Below are 24,728 nucleotides of genomic sequence, written 5' to 3'. Positions count from 1 at the left end.
CAACCCAAAATCAATCTGATCTTTCATCCCTTAGTTCTATAACTATCTACCATAGTTCTGCCCTAGGAATGATGTATGGACGGATGGATGATAGACATATCAATCAAAAGTGAAATTACATCATTTTTATACGATCCTAAAAAGGGCTCATGCCAGATTTGCATCTCACTCACTCGGACCATCTGTCTTGGCTTTTTCTACAATTAAACCATGGCTTGATGCCCGCAACTACTTGATTTTAATTAGAGGTAAAATTAGTTAAAGTCAAGTCAAGGCATCAAGCCATGGTTTAATTGTAGAAAAAGCCAAGACAGATGGTCCGAATGAGTGAATTTGGTTAAGTGAGTGAAGGTGGAATACCGTGTCATAGGATTGACACCAGACCAACATGTTCCCTAGCCTTGAAGGCGAACGGTAAAACCTATAATTTTCTAAATGTTTTTTTAAATGGCACGGGTGAGTGACGGGAGTAAGTATAACTCTTATTAGACCAATACTTGTGTGTTAGCTTTTGGAGAGACACGACTGCCTAGAGTCTCGGGCAGATTTTAAATGAAATCAGGTAGTTGCGGGCATCAAGCTATGGTTTAATTGTAGAAAAAGCCAAGACAGATAGTATATCTATCTGTCATAAGCCCTTTTTAGGATGGTATAAAAATGATGCCATTTCACTTGTTGATAGATAAGTCGTATCATCCATCCGTCCATACATCATTCCTAGGGCAGAACTAAGTTACAGTCATAGAAATAAGAACCTCTTTCCAAATTCCCAATAATCTGTTTTCACAATAAACTTTTACTTAGACACCTTCATAGTGGTTGTCATTGCTGAATCACCTTCAGGCGAACAATTTTTCTGACAGAATTGTTTTGTTTTTGTTTTTTTTTCAAAATACATTTTTAAACTTTAGTTACTATGTGCTCTGGTTCGCTGTCTGCTGCGTTGCATTGCTACAACCATGGTGATTGAATAATATCAGTATTTTGAAATAGATTAATGCTTTGAATCTTAGTAGACGTAAAAAATAGTGCTGGCGAGCAGGAATCACCAATTTTGAACGTGGATACACAGAGGAGATAAGGGGATCAGCAAAAAACATGAAGAAAAATGAAGAGTTTGAGAGAAAAGTATAAATTTTTGAGACAAGTCCAACGTCATGATTTAGGAGATTTGTTTAAAAGGCACTTAGACGGGGATGGACCGGTATAAAGAATTGAAAGAAGCATCAAGCTAACGCCTTGTTGATATGGATCTAAGGGATTTACACCCTGAGAAAACAGAGGGCTTCTTTTAGCTGGGGCTCAACGCAATACTGAAGAGAAGGACCGTTACTGTGGGCAAAGGCATGAACCGCCACCCAAGTGAAACTTTGCTGACTCGAAAAAATTATATGAGATATGGTTTGTAAACTTAGCTGAAATCTCGTGCCGAAGAGGATAACCAAACGGGTCTGCTGATCCCCGTTTGGCTATCCTCCCCGTCGCTGATCCCCTGGCATGCTGATCCGTGACCCTTGATAGCAGAATCAGGGTTGCCACCCATCCTACTAATTTATTATTTCCGTTTTGTTTTTATAGGCTGTGCTGCACTTTTTTTTTAAATATTTTTAATCTGTGCTAGTTTTTCTTGTCTTTGGCACTTTTTTTGGCTCTGTAAAACATTCCTTGGCTTCGCGTTAGTGCTTTTTTGTAGACTGTATTTCCTAAAAGATTTCTTGTATGTTGTTTTTTCACCTGCATTATGTGTATGTTGCATGCATATTGTAAACGACATATTAATAATGTTTCAAAAAGCATTGAATTCGATGTTCCCATCCCCAATAAAATACATCTAGGTTTTTACAAAATGGCTCCTTGATAGATAAGCCCAGAATAAGCCAGTTTTTAGTTCCTATTAATAATGCAAATTAATCGTGTTGCTATGCGGTAAGACTTCAATGTTGTTTTTTTTTTTTTTTTTTTTTTTTTTTTTTTTTTTTTTTTTTTTTTTTATATATACTTTGGATTGACTACACAATGCCAATTTAGGCTTTTTTTTTAGTTAACAAGTGGATAAAATTGTTGGTCATTTAAATACAAAATTTTCTTTTTCAGATATTAATTTACGTTTCAGTTAATGTTGGTAAAAATGTATCCTTTAGGAAAATATTGACTAGGTCATGCTTTGGCCTGAATAGTTAGGGCCAAGTCCTGGCAAAGGTAGGCGTGTTAACGGGTAGGCTAGCACATTTTGGGATGGGACTCATAGCCAAAAGAATATATTGATACCATATAATACCATAATTTTCTTTTTTTTTGCGGTTGAGAGTACAATTTTTCTTTTTAATAAAAAATTCCTCTCCCCCCTTCATTCCTGCTTGCAATCTTGTAGGAAACAGTGTTTACGAATATCGGAAGTCCTGGATATTCTAGATTTTATATAAAAATGAAGGCTCGTAAAAATAATAGTACAATTTGAGGCTATAAATGTCTTCCTAAGGAGAGAAGTTCTTTTAGGAGCAGGGATATAATCAAGGAGGCACACTTGTGCCTCTATAAAGAGGCGACCCACCACAATGTTAAGCGATTTCAGGTCCTAGAGGTCGCAGAGAGACGGCGGTGATCGCATTTTGTAGCCCAAGCTCAAACTAAGAAACTTGCAAAATTTCATCCTCCTCCGACTTTATTTTCATGGGGTAAACTGGGCCGGAAGTGTGGACCCTCCCACCACAGCCCCCCTTTAACGTTGTCCGATTGGGCTGAAATTTAGAGGTTGAGCTTTCCTTGGGCCCGGGAGCTTATCCTCGAAATTTCAGCTCAATATGATCACTCCTTCCCTGTTTTAAAAAAACAAATATAGCCACTTAAAATTCATTTCTTTTTTTTTCTTAGCCACGCCTACAGGCCACAGTTGGCAACGGATCCGGTTGAATGAGGACTCATTCGAAGCAGAATTCGACCTGTTAGGGCCTTTTGATATTTTCAGACCGAAAATATTATCCCCCGAATTTACATTTACGAAAAACCTCGTTTTCCTATATTAGCCCATGTTAATTTTTCCCACCACAACCCCCTTTAACGTTGTCTGATCTGGCTGAAATTTAGAGGATAAGCTTTCCTGGGGCCTGGGAGCTTATCCTAGAAATTTCAGCTCAATCTAATCACTCCTTCCCTGTTTTCAGAAACCAAATATCAAGTTTTGCTTGCGTCAAAAAGATTCATCACCTTACTAAAAAACAATTTCAATTATGTCCCTTTAGTGTAGCGGTGAGACTCCTTGCTGTCAGGGCGGAAAACCCGAGTTCGATTCACCGTTAGATCAAATTTTTTATATACTGAATTTAAATTTTTAAAAAAAAACTCAGTCTCTTTTTTAAATTATTTGATAAAATTATGTTTTCTGAAGAGTTAAAGAGGCTGAGTTACAAGGTCGACCCTTAAAACACCCTGTCGAGAAAGAAAAGAATAATACACAATCATCTAACAGTTAGTCAAGCAATAATAAGTAATAAACTGTACAAAAATGTGCAGAAATTATTTGAAAAAAACTACGTTTTCTAAAGAGTTAAAGAGGCTGAGTTACAAGGTCGAACCTTAAAACGTAAAGGGATTAGAGGCACAGTTGGGGGCTGCCGCCCCCAAACCCCCGCTTTCGCACCCTTTAAATAAAAAAAAGTTTTTTAAACTGAAAGTAAGGAGCGACATTAAATCTTAAAACGAACAGAAATTATTCCGTATATGAAAGAGGCTGTGCCCTCCTCAACGCCTCGCTCTTTACGCTAAAGTTTTTATTGTTTAAAAAAAAGATTGTGAGAAAGTCAAACTTTAGCGTAAAGAGCGAGGCGTTGAGGAGGGCACAACCCCTTTCATATACGGAATAATTTTTGCTCATTCTAAGTTTTATTGTTACTTTCTACTTTCATTCAAAAGAACTTTTTTATTTATTTAAATGATGGGACAGCGGGGGTTTGGGGGGCAGCAGCCCCCCCAACTAACCATCCTCAAACCTTTCAGGTTTAATGTTCTCATGAGTTAAAAAGCTTCGTCAAATCTGCATAGAAACTAGTTTTTTTCAAATAATTGTAAAAAGGAAGGGCAATACCTGCTTAAGTCTAGGAGGCATGGAGCTGCTTTGGATTTAATGATTGCTCAAATTTTTCAATTCGATTCTTAGCTATTCTAGAAAACAATGACTCTTAAGAGCAGGATAAGAATAGTAAAATAGAGGATTATAGTTCCCTAGATCGAGGGGCAAAGGAGTTGAAATTCCTTCCATATAGGGTTTACTAAAATGACCGATTTAATAACCGAACCTTTGATCTTCCACGTCTTCCTATTTCGCCAGGAATTCTTTTTTTTTTTACTATGACATGTTCACCTGGCACAATCAATTCTCTTATTGACAGAAATTAACAGAAATTAACTCTTACTTTCTAATTCAACGCTTGTTCAAGTTTATTAATTTGGTGTTTAGTATTAAAAAGACTTGCACATATATGCTCAAAGACGAAAGAAACAGAGGCTATAACTCCTCAAGTCAAGGGACCAAGGGGCTGAAATTATAATTGCGTTTTTTAAGCATATTCACCCCCTCTCTGAATAATGCAAATTTTGGCTTTGTCGTGAAAAATAAAGTACATAACTTACTATAGCCTTCAGTTTTTTCAATATCAATCGCACTGAAAATTACGCTACAGCGATAATTTTATACTCTTTTTCTAGTATTGTGCAGTTTTTCCTATGCTAAAATTATTCTGGGTGAAGGATTTTCCAAACAGCGGTGCCAAATTGTAAGTAAGGAGCGACTGGTGCTAATAGTAACCGAAACTAAAGAAACAAGTTTTGGCAGTAGTATATACATTAAAAGAATCGGCTTTTCATGGTGATTCTAAACACATAAGATTCATTAAATTCAGAGGTGCCCCAAAAGTTACGAGCCTGGAAAAAGTTGTCAGATTTCCGGAAAATTGGAAAACACCTGCAAAAGGTAAATTGATCATGATAGGGATTGCACTGTCAAAATCAACATATCAGAGATCTTGAAGAAGCTTAGAAATAAGCTGGGTCGATTTTGCTAGGCTAAACGTAGTACGGCTAATAATCATTACGTTATCTGCATACACAAACAATGATAAATCTGTTAGGCCCGTAGAATATGATGAGTAATACAAGAAACCACGGAAATGATTTTTCTTAGATTAGTTGATGCCTTTCTTTACAGCAGTTCACAAAAAAAATAAAACAATGAAATAAACATAGCCACTATAAGGAGACCAAATGACCTATACACAGTGGCTCAATTAATTAATTATATTACAGGATCAAAAGATTAGACATCACCTTGTCGAGCACCAGAATAAATGGGTATATTCCCAATTAAACTATCCTTGGATTGATGTCGAACCTACGAGTTAGCACATAAGAGTCGAAGGACAAATATACTAGATGGATTTTACACCTAGTAGATTTAAAGAATGGCATAATTGACTATGGCAAGTTGTATCAGAAGCTTTAAGGATGTCTAGCTCACTTAAGTGGATTTCAGAGTCATCATCCTCCACTAGGAGTAGTAACAAAGTGAGCACACGATGCATGTTGGCACCCTATATACGGTTTAAAGCCAAGTTGATTTGACGGACCATCAACTTAATGAAGGTTTTCTGGAAGTGGAGCATATTCATAAACTTTACTGAAAGAGAAAGCTACTGTGATAGGCCCATACGAAGTACAATTAGTTGGATCTTTGCCGCGTTTAAGGATTGAAGTAACACTCCCACATAAAAAAGAATGTGGCACCAAAGACATACACAGACAAATTTGAAAGAAAAAACAATCACAAATGATTTGTTAGCTCATTTAGTTCAATATTTAAATGGAACACGCTAGTGCGATTATCATCACAAGATGTCGATTTTAGACTCTTAACACCGCGAACAATACGAATCTGCAGAAGTGAGAGGCACGTAAATTTGAGATATCCTCGAAGGCTATGCATAAGAACAGAGAGTAGCAAACCAAGAGTGAGCTGCGTAATTCAACGAGTTGAAAATTTTAAGTCCAAGAGGCAATAGAAATTCGGTCAGCGGTAAAAGCTGAATCATAATTTGTGACATTAATCATTTGTTTTCACAGTCTAGCGTTCTTTGGAACCTCAGCATCGTCATTCCGTAATTTACGAAGGTAGCATTTGTGTTCCAACTTTTTGCTGGATGTCGAATAAGTGTCCCTTTATAGGGAGACCGGGGGCTACCCAAATGCGAAGCTATAGTTTAGCCTTTTTTTTTACAGTTTACAACCCTGGATCAGATTGCCATATCAAATGTCTTGTCTTGACCCTAGGTCGGCAAAGTGGAACTGCAACTTCTTCGGATTTTTTCAAGCATGGTACAATCTAGGTGTTATATACACTAAGCTGAACGCGGCTTGTGGAGATAGAAAACTGGTACGTTAAACAAATTAAGAAGCACCTTTATCATTGACAGAAGAATGGCTTAAGTGGAGACATATAAAGGCTAAGCAGCTTCATTCGAATATCTTTTAGTCATCCTCATTTGACACTTTGGACGCAGGGTGTGATTAGTCTGAATGGTATCTATAGCCACGGTGATTGAAAGAGGTAGATGTTCGTAATCGCGTTCACTCTGATCGACGTGAACTTTATTGATGCAAACACCGGAAGAAACAATACAGTGATCGATATCGGACGACAAGCCATTATTATGTATATATGAGTAAAAGGTATCTTTGACCAAAATTCGATAACCATAAGGAAGCGATCCCAGAGCAAGTTAGTCCATGCTAAGGAAAACTTCGTTTTAGAACAAAATTATTTTTATGACAAAGGAAATAAGCATTGATTTGGACAAGGTTAGAAAGACGGATAGTGACGTAACAGTTACTTCGATGGTTGAAATCGAGGATAGTGGGGCTAACTTCTGTTCTATAAGAAAGGCAATCCCACCTGATGGCCTTCCAAGTGTCTTGTTGGCACTTCCGGCGAAAACTAAATGGTTATTACTCCTGCATAAGGAGCTAAGGATCACTGATTGCAAAAAGTGCTCTTGCAGGCACAGGACATCAAAATATGATAATTTCTGATTCAAAAAATTATCCTAAACAGTCTTTTCAATAGCCAGCTTGAACGCTTAGCAAAAGTATCGCGAAGGACTCAGCATTTCATAGAAAATGACAGATGGTTGCCTTGACAATTAGCACAGCTAGAGGCTGCATAACACGGAAAATCTCACTCATGCTCTCCCGTACAGTGGAAACAACACTTGGTTTTGTCACAATTGGCCTTCAGATGCCAGTGGCGTTCTGACAATATCTGGTGAAAATAACGATTTTTGCCTAAAGACGGTCGCCAAAAAGCCATTTTAAGATAGCCAATTGACTAAAATTATTGAAAACTGTTTCTTGAAAGTTCTCATTAAAAGCATTTGCTTTAAATTGAAAAAATTCTAGTTCAGGTGTTTAAAATGGAAATGCTAGAATAAAGCATTTGACATTGATCTTATTTGTGGTTCTTATAAATGCCTTTGGCATAATGTTAGTTCTTTTTATTTAATTTCTGAAGATCTGATTGACTTTCATGATTTGCTTCTGTTTTCCTCCTCTAATTCGGGTATTTGAAAATGTTCTTCAGCATTGTTCTGTTATTGTCAAATCAAATTATGCATTAATTAAGTACTGTAAATCATTTTTAAACCATGTATGACTCCTTTCTCATGCAAATAGGTAGGCAAGTGTCCTGTGGGCCTTTGAGCCCACGCGATGGACCTCTTTGGAACCTCTCCTGAAACTAATAGAGGAGCTTTTCTTGTATTTCCCACATAAGTCGCACATTCTTTGTTTTTTTTTTTTTTTTTTTTTTTTTTTTAATTCAAATTATTTATTTCTTTTATAAACTTGGTTCTGTTTCGTTCAGTTTTAAAGTCGAATTTAAAAAAATTCTAGGACTGATATAAGATTAAAAAATTATTATTTCATTTTCTTGGGTTGTTTTTTTTTGTGATTATGTGTCCCGCCCTGTATGCAGGGAGAATTTATTTGTATTGGTCAATTTATTTTTGTTTTCATTGAAGAAATATTTTTACGCGAAACTTAAGTGAGGTGCCTCATAAACTATTCTGCGCGACTCGTTTGCATTGGGTCTATGAGCCTGTACGACCACTTACCTGGCTAGTTTTCTAATATGGTTCTTTCTCTTATGTTAACTTTTTATTTAAGTTTTTCTTCCTTTTAATTTGCTGTGGCTCACAGTAATTAAATAATACGATGTTTCTAAGCTTTACTAAATAATTACATTTAAAATATTATGAATCAGTCCAACGCCTAGCTCTAAGACAGAGATTAGAAAAAAAAAGTTTTTTTGAACTGAAAGTAAGGAGCAACATTAAAACTTAAAAAAACATAAATCATTCTGTATATGAGGGGGTTGCCCTCTCCTCAGTTCCTCTATCATTACGCTAAAGTTTTTTTAGTGCTTTAAAAAATCTTTTTATTCCATATCAATGGCCCTTGTGTTTCAGCAGTCGTTCTTAAAGCATTGGGACAAAAAAGTCAAACTTTAGCCTAAAGTGCCCGGGATTGAGGAGGGGGCAACCCCGTTATGTACCGAATAATTTATGCTTGTTTTAAATTTTAATGTTGCTCCTTACTTTCAGTTGAAAAAACTTGTTTTCTTATTTCTGATCGTTTTCAAATCAGACTCGGAAATCTCCCTCCGTGGAAGATTACTCCAAGTAAATTGCCCCACCCCTAGAAATTTTCCAATGACAAATACTATATGTAAACAATGGGCAAATTTCATATCTTACAACTTTCCCCAGGGACTGTGCGGGTTCATGTCATCCCCAGAGGCATAGTTATTGGACCTTTCAACTATGCTGAACAAATTGGCTGCCTCAAAAGTTTGGTTGGATCTCTTTGGCTTCGATGCGGTTGGTGTCGATTTGTACGATATAGCACGATTGTCTCGATACAATTGCACCTAAAAAAAAAAATATAATAAAAAAATAAGCACGCATCAGTGATCTTTCTTCTGGCAAAAAAAAAAAAAAAAATCCACGTTTTCGTAGATATGAGCTTAAGAATTCTACAGTAGGATTCGGTGATGTTCTGAATCTGTTGGTGGGATTTTCATGAGATTCCTTGGCTATTTGGGGTGTTTCCCCCTTTTCCAAAAATCCGTCCAATATTCTCAGGCTTCTAGCTTTTGATGGGTAACATTAAACTTGACGAATTTTCTATATTTGGAATCAGAATAAAAACCCAATCTTTTCATGTATTAATTGTTATCAAAATCTTTTGTTTCGAGTTTCGGTTACTATTGGGCCAAGTAGCTCCTTACTTACAGTTCGCTACCACGAACTGTTTGAAAAGTTCACATACTCTATATTTATCTGAAAAAAACGTGTTTAACAACGTTAAAGTACCAAAAATACTAAAAATTAAATATTATCCGGTACTTGTGTCTTCCAGCCACCACACTCAAGTTCTGTCGAAAAGTGAAGTTTGGTTAATGCTAATGAAATAAAACAAATATGATGAAAATATAATACTTTATCAACAAAATTATGAAAACTACAACAAAGAATTATGGAAGGTGCCGCCCAGACCGCATTATATTAAATACGTAACCTAAACTAACCTAGCTTAACCTAACCAAAATACCAACTAAATAGCTAATTAAAATATAGCTACAATGTTGTTTCCCACCGAGCCGAAGCTAATATTGTCTGGTATAAAGATCATGAGATCCGGTTTTAGTCTAATGTTTGCCATACAAGATCTCGAGTGTGGTGGCTATAAGACAAAAGTACCTATGATCCTTTAAATTGACTAGCTGTAAATTTACGCAACCATACACGTCTTAAAAAATTAAGAAGAACCGTAATTCAATTTTTTCTGATAAAGATCTTCAACGCAGTTTTTTCTGATAAAGATCTTCAACTTAGCACTCACGGACGCCAAGGTTAAAAATAGAACACATGCGTGAAAAATCAGCAGAGAATGAGCCAAAAAAAATATATCATCATGTACATCTAGAAAGTGTAGCTTTCCCAATTATTGTAGCCAAAGACAGACACTGCCATTAATTGGCAGCAAACTGGGTAAAAAAAAATTGAAAAAAAACAGCCAAAAATATAGTTTCTATGCAAGAATATAACCCTAACATCTTGTTTCCAAACACGAATCGAAAACAAATGTATATATCACTGAACAGCTAATAATCTAAGCTATGTATTAATATGTTTATTTTTAAAATTCTTCAAGACTCAACAGTTCAAATTATTAGTTGACTTCCAATTATTATATCCTCTTTAGTTGACTAGTGACACATCAATAGAATCCTTTTTTCTTCTAATTTGAAAAACTACTTTTCTTACTTAATTTTGACATATTTTTACTGGTTTGTTCTATAGCAAAGGTCGTACCACGTGATTGATTATTATTCAAACACTTGACTCTATAGACCAGTTTTGGCGTCAAAGGTTTTGTTGATGTTGATCAACATTGTGATGAAGATGATCTATAATTATTTGTCAAACTTATTGGTCAAAGTCAAGCGAGAAATTTCAAGGATGATTTTATTAGGAAAAACTGTTTTGTCCTTCAATTTTAGAAGAGAAAAAAAAAGTTAATTTGCTATAAAAATGAGTAAACTTATTACTAAGTTGAGCTCTTCTCACGTGTACCTTCTTACGTCTAATAAGACGTGAGAAGGTACTTTTTTTAAATTACCTACCTATTTTCCCTCCACAGAGCATTGAAAGAATTTTGTTATATTTAATTAAAACTTTCAGAATTTAATCAGCCAGTGAAAAGGTGCATAAAGAGTGAGAATTGAACGAGTAAACTAGAATTTAATTAAAAATAGTAAAACAATGTTCAATTGATTTTAAGAATATAACCGGTTATTTCCAATAATAATGCAAATTTATGTTTTCGTGAAAATTTTTGTTTATAAAATAAACTGTTCTTGCGATAGCTGATTAACATTGTTTATCAACAATTTGTTTGCCAGAAAAGGCGTTATGATGCGCCAAAAATGGGCGATACAAGCGTTTCCTCGGATTTTCTGCATAAACAGGACGATTTTTCGCCTGTTTCATTTATGATTCAGTTTTGCCATAAAGAAGAGAATTTTGGCGAACAAAATGATCTCAATAGTTGAATAACAACCAAGATAAAAATCCTACTAAATCCCAGTTTTCAGGAATGAATATACTTAACATGGAGCGAGGAAAAAAAATATTTTCATCTTGATGTACTTGATGCTTTAAATGTTTGTATGTCATCATTTCTAAATTTCTGAAGATTTCTTTTTGAACAGTTGCTTTCTGTTTTCTGTAAGATTATGATATGAGTCAATAGGTTATGAATTAAGATGTAAATTCATCACTAGAAGTCGTATAACAAATACCTTTTTTTGTACTGTGATTATTTTTCCAAAATAGAATATAAAACACGAATGAGCTTTAGCAAAATACAAGTAGGAAGGGGGGGGGGTGTATCACCTCTGCTTGATTTTTACATATAGTCCGGCCCTACAGAGATGAACTTTGATCATTTTTATCCCGAAATTAAACGTTCATATAAGATATGACCTGATTCTTGTGTTTTTATTCCCTTCTTTATTTGCTTTTGGTTAGTTGATTTTGTGCATTCGAAACTTAAAGTGAAAACTAAATGTTTATATTTTTTCAACTTCATATATTTTTCTTTCAACTTTATATTGTATATTTTTCATTATTCATCATATTTTTTCAACTTTTTCTCAACTTCAAATTCCGCTCTCAGTTAGCTTTGTTGGATACAAGTTAATCTCCGTAGATGTCCTTAGTTTAGCATTTATTGAATTTTCAATTCGGGAACTCCTTGTTTTGCAGATACAGACGCCAGTGAGTATGAGTCAGCTGACTCGGTTTCCAGTCAGCTAAGTTCACCAGTTCTACAAAAGAAAGGCTGTCAGTCCTCGACTTCTGAAGAGTTTTATTCAGTGAGCAGTGGTAAACGGTTCGAAGAGGACCCAAATCAAGGCAAGTTGTCTCTACTTATTCTTAGTTGTTTAGAAATATTCGAGTCTAGGATTAATTATCTCACTGTACAAATAAATTAAGGTAGAGGAGCTACAATAAAATTCTTCAAAAGGTAGAACTATGGTTAAAAAAAGAACCACAAGTATAATCTTGCTTACAAGATCGATTTTTATTTTTACACAAAAATCCAACCTTTTTTCGCCTATTATTCTTCATTCCAAAGTACGACTGTGAAGAAATTGATTCCCTACAATTAATTTATTTCCTTTAAATTCGTTACTATTTATTCTGTAAGTATCGCTGTAAAATATTTACTTAAAATATAAAATAGCGCGTACTTAAAATATTGACGGCAAACGGTGTGTAAAGGTCGTCTTGATTGGTAGGCGTAATCGATTTTGAAATCATACTTCATTTATTTAAATCTGAGTTTCTAAGATCAAAGCTCGTGATTGTTGGATGCTTCCTATTAACCTACGCCCTCTTGCTGTTCTAAGTTCTACAGTTCTACAAAAGAAAGGCTGTCAGTCCTCGACTTCTGAAGAGTTTTATTCAGTGAGCAGTGGTAAACGGTTCGAAGAGGACCCAAATCAAGGCAAGTACGCCCTCTTGCTTCTTGTTGTAACCTACGCCCTCTTGCTTCTTGTTGACTCATCTTGGAAAAAAAGGGTTTTGGTCGCTACATTACATTTTGTCATATATTTATATTATATCTTGTTGTATGTAGCATTTTATATGTTTATTGAAAAAAATTGTGAAATTATTTTGTGGGGCACCGAGATGGAAATGTGCTCTTTTTTTCTTCTTTTTTTTGTGAAAATGTCTTCTTCTACTCAATAATAGCTAGTGTTACTACATTGGCTTGAAATGTGTTAATTGTCTTTAAAAGCTGAAAATACTGCCTGTAGATTACTCAGTGTAGTAATGCCCGATTAAAAAAACCATTCCCTTATAGAAAAGCGATAAACGAGTTTTGGCGGGATATGTTCTTCGGCACTTTTTCAAAGGCGAACGATTAAAAATCCCATCTTATGTCGACAAAAATTGTATGCCAACATGTTTATTTGGGTTGGCCTATGGAGTACTTTTAAAATAAAGGTCGAATTCTGCTCTGGTTCATGACCGATAAGTTTCTTTTGTAATGAGGAGGTTGTGTGTCAACGTGTATTCCGCCGAACTTTTCAAGATTTTATCTTGCCCTCCCCTCTTAATATTTGTTTGAAAAAAAATGTTATGTTAAAGCATAAAATGTATAAAAGTGTTAGTGATTGGATTACTCAAGCAAAGCTGTGGTTTTCCAATCTACTAATTTGCCTCTGTAAGTCATAGTCCAGGCTGCGAGAGAACTTCTTTGCCGTAGATTGGTCGCTCACTTGCCTTACAAGATAATTCATGGGGATTTTTTTTGGAAGGTAAATTTTTACTACAATTTTTTCGAAGCATACTACTACTGCTAGTAGCGTACTGGCTCTCAAACCTATTAAAGTTAATTGCATGGTGGTTCCTTTTAAAAAATTGATGACTCAGCGACTCTTTTCTGTGAAAATTAAAAATCCACGTTATTTCATGAAAATTTAAGATACAAAATACATAGCACAAGGTTCCCAGATACCCCTGATGCCAAGCTGCAGGGCCTGCGCAAATCGTGGCATTTTAATGCCTGATATCCTTTGGGATTTTTCTTTGACATTATTACATTCATAGTAGGTTGTCAATAGAATCTGTTCTCTTGGGGATTTTTTAAAATATCAGGATAGGAATAGGTCATTAAAATCTAAAAATTGCTACAAATTTTTTCACAGAAGAAAAATTGTGGATCCTTATCGTTTGTTAAATCAGTTTATTCGAAAGCAGATCGTCAAAGGAGATAAAAAATGGACTACTAATATACCGATTATCCCCGCGGGTAAACCAACTCTGTTCAGTGCTTTACTCTTTAATCCTACCCTAGAAGTTTCTATTTTCTTTGTACCTTTTCCTATTACCTCTTCTAATCCTAATCGGGTATATCATGATTTTCGTTTGACCACAACTGGATTGCTGAAAAGCATGATTTTTGGCCACCAATTGTTCTTTATCTGTTAAACATTTTCTGCCCGTCTTTCTTTGTGGCCATAGATAGCGGGATTGAACCGTATTTTTGTAAAATATTTTTTTCCATTTAAAATTACTCAAAAAAGTTCTGAAAAATATTTTGTATTTCTTCCTCAATTTTTCAAAGTGCCCACGTTTCGGAACTATATTTAACAACCATTATTACCGGGGCTTCTAGTGTCCTAATCATAGTTCTGTGAGTTTTTTCGTGTTCTTCCGATCTGTGTTACTGTGAAAAGACTTCATGTGCCTTGTCTATCCTCTCTTTGACAACTTTCAATGTTCTTGCTCCCTGACCTCTCATGATTTTTAAAAACTCTTTTTACCCATTATACTCAAGTCATCTGTATAATCTAAGTCTGGGAAGGTCTTCCCATTTACATCATGCTCTTCCATACCTTCTGCTATATCCCTTAGGACAAAATCAGAAAAATAATCCATATAAAGCAGAATCCTAGTTTTATTCCTGATTCCACACCGAACCAACTACTTGCTTAGACTGTTAATTTAACCGCAACACAAATATTCTCGCTGTCTAGCGTTGATCACTTTCGCATACTTTTCTAGTTTATAATACAAGCATGAAACTTTCAATAAGGTATTTTATCAGCCGAGTGAAATGACTATAATCTACAAGAATGTGCACTAATTGAGTGTTATAATATGTTCCTCTACTTTTCAAAGCGCCTTTGTTTCAAAACCATATTTGACACCTGTCATTATCAGACCTGGATTTACCAATAGGCCCACTAGGCCCAGGCCTAGGGGTGGATAATGCCAGGGGACGCAATAAATTATCACTGAATAATTTTTGTCTTAACAAAAACTGGATTTATATGATTAATCCTCAAAATGCCAGGTGAACTCCGCCGCTGCCAAGGCCGTACCCAGAAGAGGGGGGGGGGGGTACAAACAAATTTTGTATGCCTTTTTTTAGTTTTTTTTGTGTAACCCCCCCCCCCCCCCGAAATTTTTTTGTCAGTCAAACCCCCTCCGAAAAACAAAATCCTGGGTACGGTCTTGGCCGCTGCGCTGCTTATTCACAGAAAAGTGATTTTAAAACTACACAGGAATTCCGTGGCCACTCATAAACTGTCAGATGCTTCCCAAGAATATCAGCTGAGAGATCGGTATCACCTCTCCCTTTCATTACTTTTCGCTCATCAGTTGCCATCTGTTCAGGGATTCCACTATTCCCGAATTTTCGGGGATTTCCCTAAAAATCTCGCAAAAACGGAGTGGCAAGCTTGGGCCTTGAAGCGTCAAAGCTTTAAATCCGGCCCTGATCGTTATCATAGCCTTTAGTATCCTAATCTTAGTTTTACATCTTATCTTGCTATTCTTCCATACTTTTTCCAACTGCCAAAAAAAAACTCAATGCAAATTGGCTATTTTAATTTTTACATCTTCACTGCATCCACCATCCTTTCTAGCAGTGCTAGCTTGACAAATGAAGCCTTAGTGCGGAATGCGGTTGTCGCGGGTCCTACCTATCCTAAAATCATTGTTTTTACTTTTAAAGTTCATCTACAGCATCTCTTAATCCTCCAAATGGTATCATGCCTAGCAACTTGCTTTGAGCTATCTTTAATGTAAGAACTATGTTAAGGATAATTCCTTTAATAGTAACTAATTATCTTTAGTTCCAAGCTTTAACTGGGACTCGTCTGGACCTGTGTTACCAGATGTCTGGTTTAAAACTGCGACGCCATACAAGGGAAAATGCGCCGAAAGCGTAATTTTTCTTGTGAAAATGCGCCAAATGAACGACTTTCCACAAAAAAAATCGGCGCAATGCACTGATTTGAAAAATTCAATGCGTAACCTCTTAAAAAAGCGCCCAATGGCGGAAATGCGCCTCGTCTGGCAACTCTGGTCTGGATTAACTACTTCTGTTCAATTTCTTAGCCTGACAAAACAAAAGTTTACTGTTTTGCCTTCAAATTATTCTGTAATTTTTTTTTTTAAGTTGTGTTAGCGAATCGAAGCATGGTGCTTTTGAATTAGGTATAATTTTATTGTTGATGGTAAATACCAATCAAGGTTACTACTAAGTTTCTATATTAGTTTAATAGGTCTATCTAATTGTTGAGTAATAGGGATGAGAAGAAACACTTAAAACTCCCTTGTAACCGACTCAATTTGTTCTCTTTAGGAGTTGTAATTTAACTACTGTAAAAAGGATGCGCAAAGCTGGTTTCCGTGGAAAAGTATTAGTGTTTTCTCCTGCCAAGGGAAGTGTCCCTAATTTGCTTGTTTTTAGTTGTCGAAAATCCATTTTTCGGGTGGGCGAATATTTAGTGGTTCGGAAGGATTTTTGTCGAAACACCAATATTTCTCAGTTGTGAGTCTAATTAAAGGATTTTCTCAGTTTTATTGTCTTTCTTGTGAGGTCCATTTTTTAAGTTTTTTTTTACATTTTAAACGTGTTCTTTATTATATTTGTTTGTTTGTTTGTTTATGGACTGACTTTATTCTTGAACTAGAGGGGGAGGAGGGGAATGGTGCAACCCAATAAAAGCTGAGAAACAATAATTAGTTCAGTAATTTTATTGATTTCAAGGTCTTGATTTGACTTTTCTGTTACATCGCGTAGAATATGTTTTAATAATAATAAAACAAAAATCCAATCTCTTGTGTCATGCACGGGCAATTTTCAAGTGCTTTTATTTAACTTAGCTTGTTTAGGTCAAAATCAAAGAAGTTCTTATTTTAGAGAGATAAGGTCAAATACAATTTTACAGGTAATTCTAGAGTAATAGTTGTTTTGAGGGAAGAGTAGCCGTGGTTTCGGAATCAGTGTTACGTGTCACTCGTAACGAGTGAGAATCGTTAGTGTGGATTATGAAGGGATTGCAACATTTATCAGAGACTGAAAAGAGTAAAATTAATATATAGAAAAAAAACTTTGACAAAATTAATTCATGTCGAAAAGCACTAGAAAGTAAAAACTATTAGATTTTTTTTTCTGTTACCCGAATAAACTGAAGTTTTTTTTTTACGAAAAATGAAAGCTTTAGCATTCCTAACATAAAAACTTGCCCTTGATTAGTTACGGGATAATTCAATACGGCCCCATGCTTTTAGTTATAGTTTAAAAAATTCCAAGTTTCCTAGGTAGAAAATTTTCGGTACTTGCGCATTATATCCAACACAGCGCTATAGACTGTAAAAGGAAATACTAATGGAAACCCGCCAAACGGGTATTTGCCAACCCGAATTTGTTTCTAAACTATTATATATTCATCCTATCTTATTTTATTTCATTAAAATTAATCAAACTTGACTTCTTTCGTGTGTTAGATATAATGCACAAGTACCAAATTTTCAATTCTTTTACCTTTGAGTGCATTTAGAGATAAAAGCCTTTTTTAACGCTGATTTGTGCATGTTTCAGAGGTGTTTTAAGTTGCAGAAATGCAAGTGATAAATTTCTAGTTTCAACGGAGGAAGTAATTACAATTTTTACCGAATCAACTCCTTTTATTGGAAATAACTAATTCGAGTTGTATATGTGATACTGACGAAATAATTATACTGCTGCGATGCAATTTTTCTGTCTCTCAAAAAGCCGTTTTTTTAAGGATGTGTTGCTTAGAAAAATGTGTGCCGCATAGAAAAATTCCCTAACTTGCTGTCATTATTTTTAACATCTCCTTGGCAAATGTCGCTGAACTTTACTGCAGTATAAGAACGAATTTTAGCAATACATATAAATACTGGGTTGGAGCTTTGAAGTACGATATAGTATGCATATACACAGTATTACTGTTAGCAAAATGTTGCAGATGAAACGAGGGTTTACAGCAGGTACATAAGTCAAGGACGGAAGCTCAGTTCCGAAACATCTTTCCAAAACCTTGTGACCTTAATGGTTTCTCGCATAATACCATACGCCCTAAACTCTGCGTTTTTGTTTGCTGGTTGATAAATATGTCCTCCCCCCATTCCTGAAGTCCTTTGCACGGTCCTTGCTCAAACTCTTTTAGAGAAGTTTATTGATTTTTCTTAACTTTTTTCTGAGATTGTATTTCCAGTGTAACAATGAAAGCTAGTAAAATTAGAAATCCTGTGACAATTTTTAGCGCATTTTTTAAAATATTATATCCCATTGCTTGCAGGAACAGAGGGTCAAGATACAGCCCCACCAAGTAGCGTTGCCACACCTCAGCGCTGTCCTACGGACGTTCTGTGGGAAGGAGATTTTTTTGGTGCTGGAGTGCCAATTAGTACGCCTGTGCCTAATCTTTTGGATACGTCACACTTAACTGATTTCGTCCAAGAATACGGTTAGTAAATTATTGGCTGCATTGTGAAAATTGAATTATGTTTTAAGGGGTATGTACAAAGCCATGCCTTTTCTGTGAACTCTACTCAAATAGTTTTCTAGCTTGTCACTACTATTTATTATTCTCATTTTTCAATGTGGATTCCGCATTGTTTTTTTTTGCTCATTATTCCGCATTTTTTTTTTTTTTTTTTTTTGTTTTTTCAGAGTGCTGTTAATTTTTATATATTTTTAATTATATTTTTTCGTTCAGAAAAGTTATCTTTTTCTCTTGTTTTATTTCTTTCTATTGCGGTCGTTAAATTACAACTTGTGGTTTCTTCCCTGTCGTTGTCTTATTTTCACTTATCTCCTTTTCATGTCATTAATTTTTATTTAGTCTGAGTTTGATTACCACTCTAAAAAAGCATAAATATATAAGAAGCTTTCAGCATTGTTTAACCAAATTAGAAGGCGAATTATAAAATAAAAAAAATATAATTAACGGGAAATAAGTCGAACTTCAGTCAAAAGTTCCCTAATTAATTTTTTTTCGATTTTTAGCGAGTTAACAACCCCAAAATTATTGATTGTACGTTTTAGACTTCCAGAAAAAAAAACATATAGGGGAAAAAAGAGACTTTGAGAACACAAGAAAAGGTCAATTTAGTGAAAAAATGGATTCATTCCTTTTATCAAGAATAAATTTCACTTCTTTTAGGGAACATTTGATGATATTTAGTTTGTGCAGCTGATATGTATTTTCACAGTATTGGCTATGGCAAGCTATGACTTTCTTTCTTTTTTGCTATCAGATAACTGTAAGATATACTGTAACGTCAAAAAAAAATAGTAAATCCTTTTCTATTTTCAGCCACTGGTTTACTAAATAACTTTCTTGGTGTGACTTGGCAGGGTAATCTTGCAGCTTTCCTTATACCCTTTTTTGCTTTTCGTCAAAAATTACCAATGCTTGTAATAAAAATCTTGGTCTTCCAAATTTATTGCACTTATAAACAAAAGCAGTTTAGATTTGAGAAAAACGCTGTTATGGTTTTCTTGTGGCTATTTTCAAATTTGATGGAGCAATAGCAACATATTGCGGTGGCTGCGTGCAGTCATAACAAGATAGGACAATTACGTTATTTGGGAGGGGGAGTTGGGTAATCATTTATTGTTTTTTGGAATGCTTTTTGAACAAAAAATACGTTTCCATCTTTTAGACATGGAAACTTTGACAGTGAATTTTTATCGGAACTTGTGTATTATAGCGACCACACTGTTTTTCTTGATCTGTTGTAAAACCTGTTTCTCTGTGTGCACTCGAAGAGATAATCAGCTTAGCCTGAGTGAGATAAACTACTATGCAGGTATATTTTTAATTAAATGTTTTATAGATAGAGTTGGTTAGGTATTTAATATAATGTGTTCTGAGCGGCCAGCTTTCCATAATTCACTGTTGTAGTTTCCATAATTTTGTTACTAAAGTATAATATTTTCATCATATTTTGGTATATTTCATTATGATTAACCTAACTTTACTTCTTGAGTGTGGTCGCTATGATACTCAAGTACCTTGTTTTCCCTCCGATCGGAAGATGCGGTATAAAAAATCGTATCGGGTGCACGTAGTCATTTTTGCTGAAAAAAAAAATTCAAAAAGAGGAAATGAGGTATTCACACAGTAGCCACTAGACTAAAAAGTTGAATAGTCGTACTTATTTGCCATTTTATGCTTCCCAAAAAAATCCTTTGGCAATCACCCAAAAATTTTGCAAACAATCAGATTACATTTCCACTGTCCTTGGTTCCTTAAAAAAGGGAAACGACATGTGGATCAATTTTTAAGCTCTTTAAAAAAAATCTTAATTTTATTATAACAATCAGATTACATTTCCACTGTCCTTGGTTCCTTAGAAAGGGGAAAAATATCTGGATTAAATTTTTATGCTCTTTTAAAAAAATTCTTGATTTTATTGATAAACATTTTGTAATGTGGGGGAAAATGCTGTTTTTTTTGCTCTTGGGAACCTTTTTTATGCTGTTTAGTTTTAATTAACAGAATTCTTTGGACGTTCAAATTGCAGAAATACTCGTAAGAATATTGCTTACTAAAGCCTTTACGATTTCTGTAAAATTATTTTTAGGCACTGGAAACAGAACAAGGAGAAGCAATCTATACCGAATTGATGGATCCCCACTAGTCGATCTCTCACCTGTACCACAGGCGAAACCGACTCGACTGGTTCTCGAGGAAGAAGAAGCAGAGGATATCGGTTAGTTTTTTGTTTCCTTTTCTTGGATTAGCCACATTCGTTTGGTATGGTAAATCTGTTTAATCGTCAAATAGTTGAGATTCTGAATCTTGCTTTGAATGAATTCTGCTCAGAGTTTGAACCTTGTACAAAACTTGACTAACTTGAAAGCTCTTGTCTTTAATTTTTCGAGTTGCAAGGAACTCTTAACAGTTGCTTCCGAGTTTGTTAGTAGGTAAGACATAAGATTTATTTGGTAAAGTAGCCCACAACCGGGATTATCTTTTTCTTTTCTTTTTTTCTTTTCTTTTTGTTTAGTATTATAGTAAATCAGAAGATAAGGATAAGAAATCAAATTATGAACATTGAACAATCAAAAAGCTTATAAAATATTGACATGAAAAGTAGAAAAACACATAAACACTTTAAAAGTGGGCTTGACATGAATAATAAAGAACAAAAAATAAATAATATACCTAGTGAATTTAGTTCCTGTATTTAAAGATTGAAAACGTTTTTACGAATAGTCAAAGGGTCAAACATAAAAAAAAAAATCTGTTAAGATTTGACCGAAAGTCGCGATACACAGGCATCGTACAGGAAGAGTACGTTTTGTAAAAAAAGAAAAAAAAAGAAAATATTTTACCTTGAATTATTGAATTAGTTCTAAATTACTCATGAGACCATCAAGTATTCTTTTTTCAGGAAAAAATTCTTGATATGAAAAACTAAATATTATTTTACAAGCCAATTTGACTAAGTTCATAATAAATGAGCTTAGGAATATTCTCCATGCTCAAGTACAGAAACAAATAACGAAAATCCTGAACGATCATAGTTTTGAATTTCTGTTTCAAGTTTAAAGGCGTGTTTTAATTATTTTCTTAATAAAATTTATCTTACTATTCAATAAAAAATCGTTTTAAAATAAAATAAAACGGGCCCAAACGTTTTTTTAATATTCACATTTTTGATGATGTTGACCCAAAGCCAAAAAAGACTACTGACCCGTGAATTGGATCCATAAATTCCATATGTCTGATTGACTCTTTTCTGATTTTGAACTTAAAACTGGTAATTTCTTCTTTTATTATTATTGTCTTTTGCTGACTTTTTTATTCAAATTTTTACATGTTGTTTTTCACATATGTGGAATTTGTTTTTGTTGAAATAGCGATTTGATATTTTGTTATTGACATAGAGTCCAAGTTGTGCTTCTGTGGCTGATTAGTAGGGCTTCAAGCTATTAAAACTTTTAAAGGGCTTGAAAGTTTCCCCCACAACTAAATTATAGATTCTATGCAATATTATGTGCAAAACCTGTCTCGACATAAAAAGAAGTGGCTCTTAGAACTGTTTGGCAAATGTTTTCGCATTAAGAAACGCTATTTATGACAATGATTTAGTGATGAGAAATATATATGAACATAAAGTTTCAAAACTGATAAATACGTTTTATTGGGAATTACGCACACAGTTTTTCTCTGTTAATTAGGAAGGAAAAACTTGGGAAGGGCTGTCTCCGATGTAATGGCGTCTTTTCTTATTTTGTTTAAGGGCTTATGCTAGTCCGAGCAGTTAAAACAAATTGCGTATTACAGTGAAACTAGACGTAAAACTGTTTTTTTTTTATGCTCAAGTTTCATATGAAAGGCTAACCAATGTTGCTCAGGCGAACGCCATTAGATGGGAGGACAAGAGACTATGATAGAAATAAAAAGAAAAAAAAATCAGGGAAAAGAAAAATTTGAAAAAAAATTGGCTGACAGCCAAAGATACTATGATAGAATGAAAAAGGAGTGTCAGCCAAAAAACGGGACGTTTTCTGCAATCTGTGTAAAATATGGGTTTTCACCAATGCCTTTTAAAATATATGGATTTTTGAAAAGTCCTTTCTAGCCATTAAGATGAATTTGACTTTGCGCTTTTTGTGCTCATGTTTGTATAAAAGGTAACCATTTTTGTCCAAATGAACCCCATAAGGAAGAGGGTGGCAGGAGCTATCTCATAAGTAAAAGATTGATAGACCGTTTGCAGCACAACATAACACTCTCTTGAAACGTTAGAAAATGTGGGTTTCGGGTAAAATTGGGGTTTCCCAGGGAATCCCTCCCCCAAGTACGTGAAGTTTCAGAATTAGTAAAATACGTCTTATTGGGAAATGGGAAACACAAGCGCTGAATTTTACCCGCGAAGTTTTTCACTGTTATTTAGCTGCTCAAACTTGGGGCTCGATTTTTAAGCAGGCATCTGACATCAAACCAAGACCGTACCCAGGATTTTTATCGGAGGGGGTTTTACTCAAAGATTTTTTTTTTTTGGGGGGGGGGGGTTTACACAAAAAAACCTCAAAAAAGGAAAAAAATTCTGTATATCCATTTTTGTTACGTTTTTACGAGTCAAACAAACATTTCGGGGGGGGGGGGTCAAACCCCCTAAATACCCCCCCCCTCTGGTTACGGCCTTGCATCAAATGCGTGATTAGATTGCAGAATTCAAATACGGCATTTGTGAATGCATTACTATTTACCAATAATTTGACTTTACTTGTTTCATTATTCTTTTCTATTGTACCAATTTGGTACTGAAGAGCGACGCTAGATAGTTGATAATGATGGGATAAATTTGTTTTTGTTGTGGTGTTTTTTCTTCGGGTTGAAAGAAGAGCCAAGAAAAAAAGCTTTTGATTGTTTATGTTTATATTGTTTATGTTGGCACACAACATTCTGACTACATTTAGAGCACTGCATTTATATTTATCCGGTTTTTATTTTAGTTGCATTACAGTTGGAAACTGAGGACCCTGATTCAAAAGTTACTAACATTCTTGAAGCTTCTCAAAGCGACGGTGAGACTATTCCACAAGTTTTAAATGCAACATTTGATGCTGGAACTAAAGGAATATCATTGAATACAACATTTGAAGTGGAAAATCCTTGTTCAAAAAGCACTGTTGAATTATTTAAAAAAGAAAGCGACACTCTTTCTAATCCAAACCCATTGTTAAATATAACGTTTGATGCTCCTAACGACAAAAGTGAATTAGAAAGTGGCAAAAGTGGAAAGGCAGGAGTAGATGCCACGTTTACTGTGTCTGGTGAAGAATTAAGCACAAATGTAGCAGGGAGTTTTGAAAATATAAATTCTTTAGCTGCATTACCAGTGCGAAGATCAAGCAATACTGAAACTGATGAACTAGCAGATCCTAATAAGGAACAAAAAGTGGTGTTGAATCAAACCTTTGAAACGAGCTCACTTAATGATTTTTCACTTCGAATTGCTGACGATTCGCTAGTATTAGACATTGGTGAAAATACTGTGTTTTTCGATCCTGAAACGTCAGTCCAACTAGTTGATGAAAATTTATCTCTCGTTGAAGAGAAGAAAGTTGTTCCAATAAAAGAAGAGATTGATTCGAAAGAGATAATAGACAATTCACAAGTAGCTCCTCAGAGTGAAGAAATTCGTGGCAGTTTAACATTCAAGTTCAGTTCAGATTCTGAAGGGTCTGATTTTCACACTGCGTGGTCGGTACCACCTTTGGCGGGTAAGGAGTCGTTTGGCTCAGTTGTGTCTGATGAAGAAGCTGGTCTTGAAAAGGCTCCATTACTTCCTGATTCCACTGTTTTATTAAACGCAGCACCTTTTGGAGAAGGAGAGCCAGCAAGTGGCGGAACCAATGTACTACAATTAGAAACGAATGAACATTCTACTGGAATAAATCCTGAAGTCGATCAGTTTGCTGATGCATTTCTGAAAGGCTCTAATTCTTCTTTAATAGCTAAAGAGCAGGAAATAAAAGAAGAAGCTGATTCAGTAAAATACAAACTTTGTGTGAATAACCCAAATACCCATATTGATTGCAACAATTTTAATGGACTATCTTCATTGAAAGAGGGTTCTGATTGTTCATCCTTTGTTGAAGAGGAAGAAGGTTTAAAAAAAAAAAATTCTGTTCATTTAAAAGAATTAGATAGTGCCAGAGAAGATCTAGATGTAATAAATGGTGAATACCAAAAGACGAGGAAAGACAATTATTCTGTGAAAGATAAAGATGATGACACAGCCGCTCATGTCAGTAGCAGCATT

The 24,728-nt window shown here is 34.9% G+C and overlaps 1 protein-coding gene across 1 annotated transcript in view; it reads left to right on the top strand.

Moving 5' to 3' along the window:
• The window catches only part of LOC148953080 (uncharacterized), a 192,638-nt gene that overhangs the window by 117,882 nt on the left and 50,028 nt on the right, over nucleotides 1-24,728 (top strand). Inside the window, exons 5-9 of the mRNA XM_089087860.1 lie at nucleotides 11,874-12,023; nucleotides 12,454-12,618; nucleotides 18,239-18,406; nucleotides 20,532-20,660; nucleotides 23,416-24,728. The exon at nucleotides 23,416-24,728 is cut by the window's right edge and continues 1,311 nt beyond it. Coding sequence (XP_088943986.1) covers nucleotides 11,874-12,023; nucleotides 12,454-12,618; nucleotides 18,239-18,406; nucleotides 20,532-20,660; nucleotides 23,416-24,728 — 1,925 coding nt within the window. The remainder of the gene's footprint in view (nucleotides 1-11,873; nucleotides 12,024-12,453; nucleotides 12,619-18,238; nucleotides 18,407-20,531; nucleotides 20,661-23,415) is intronic.

This window comes from Artemia sp. Qi Xiang Cuo, chromosome 4, assembly GCF_049724085.1.
Source record: "Artemia sp. Qi Xiang Cuo chromosome 4, ASM4972408v1, whole genome shotgun sequence".
NCBI classification, from domain to species: domain Eukaryota; kingdom Metazoa; phylum Arthropoda; class Branchiopoda; order Anostraca; family Artemiidae; genus Artemia; species Artemia sp. Qi Xiang Cuo.
Note: the sequence above shows the minus strand (reverse complement) of the source record. Positions and strands in the feature narration are given on the sequence as shown.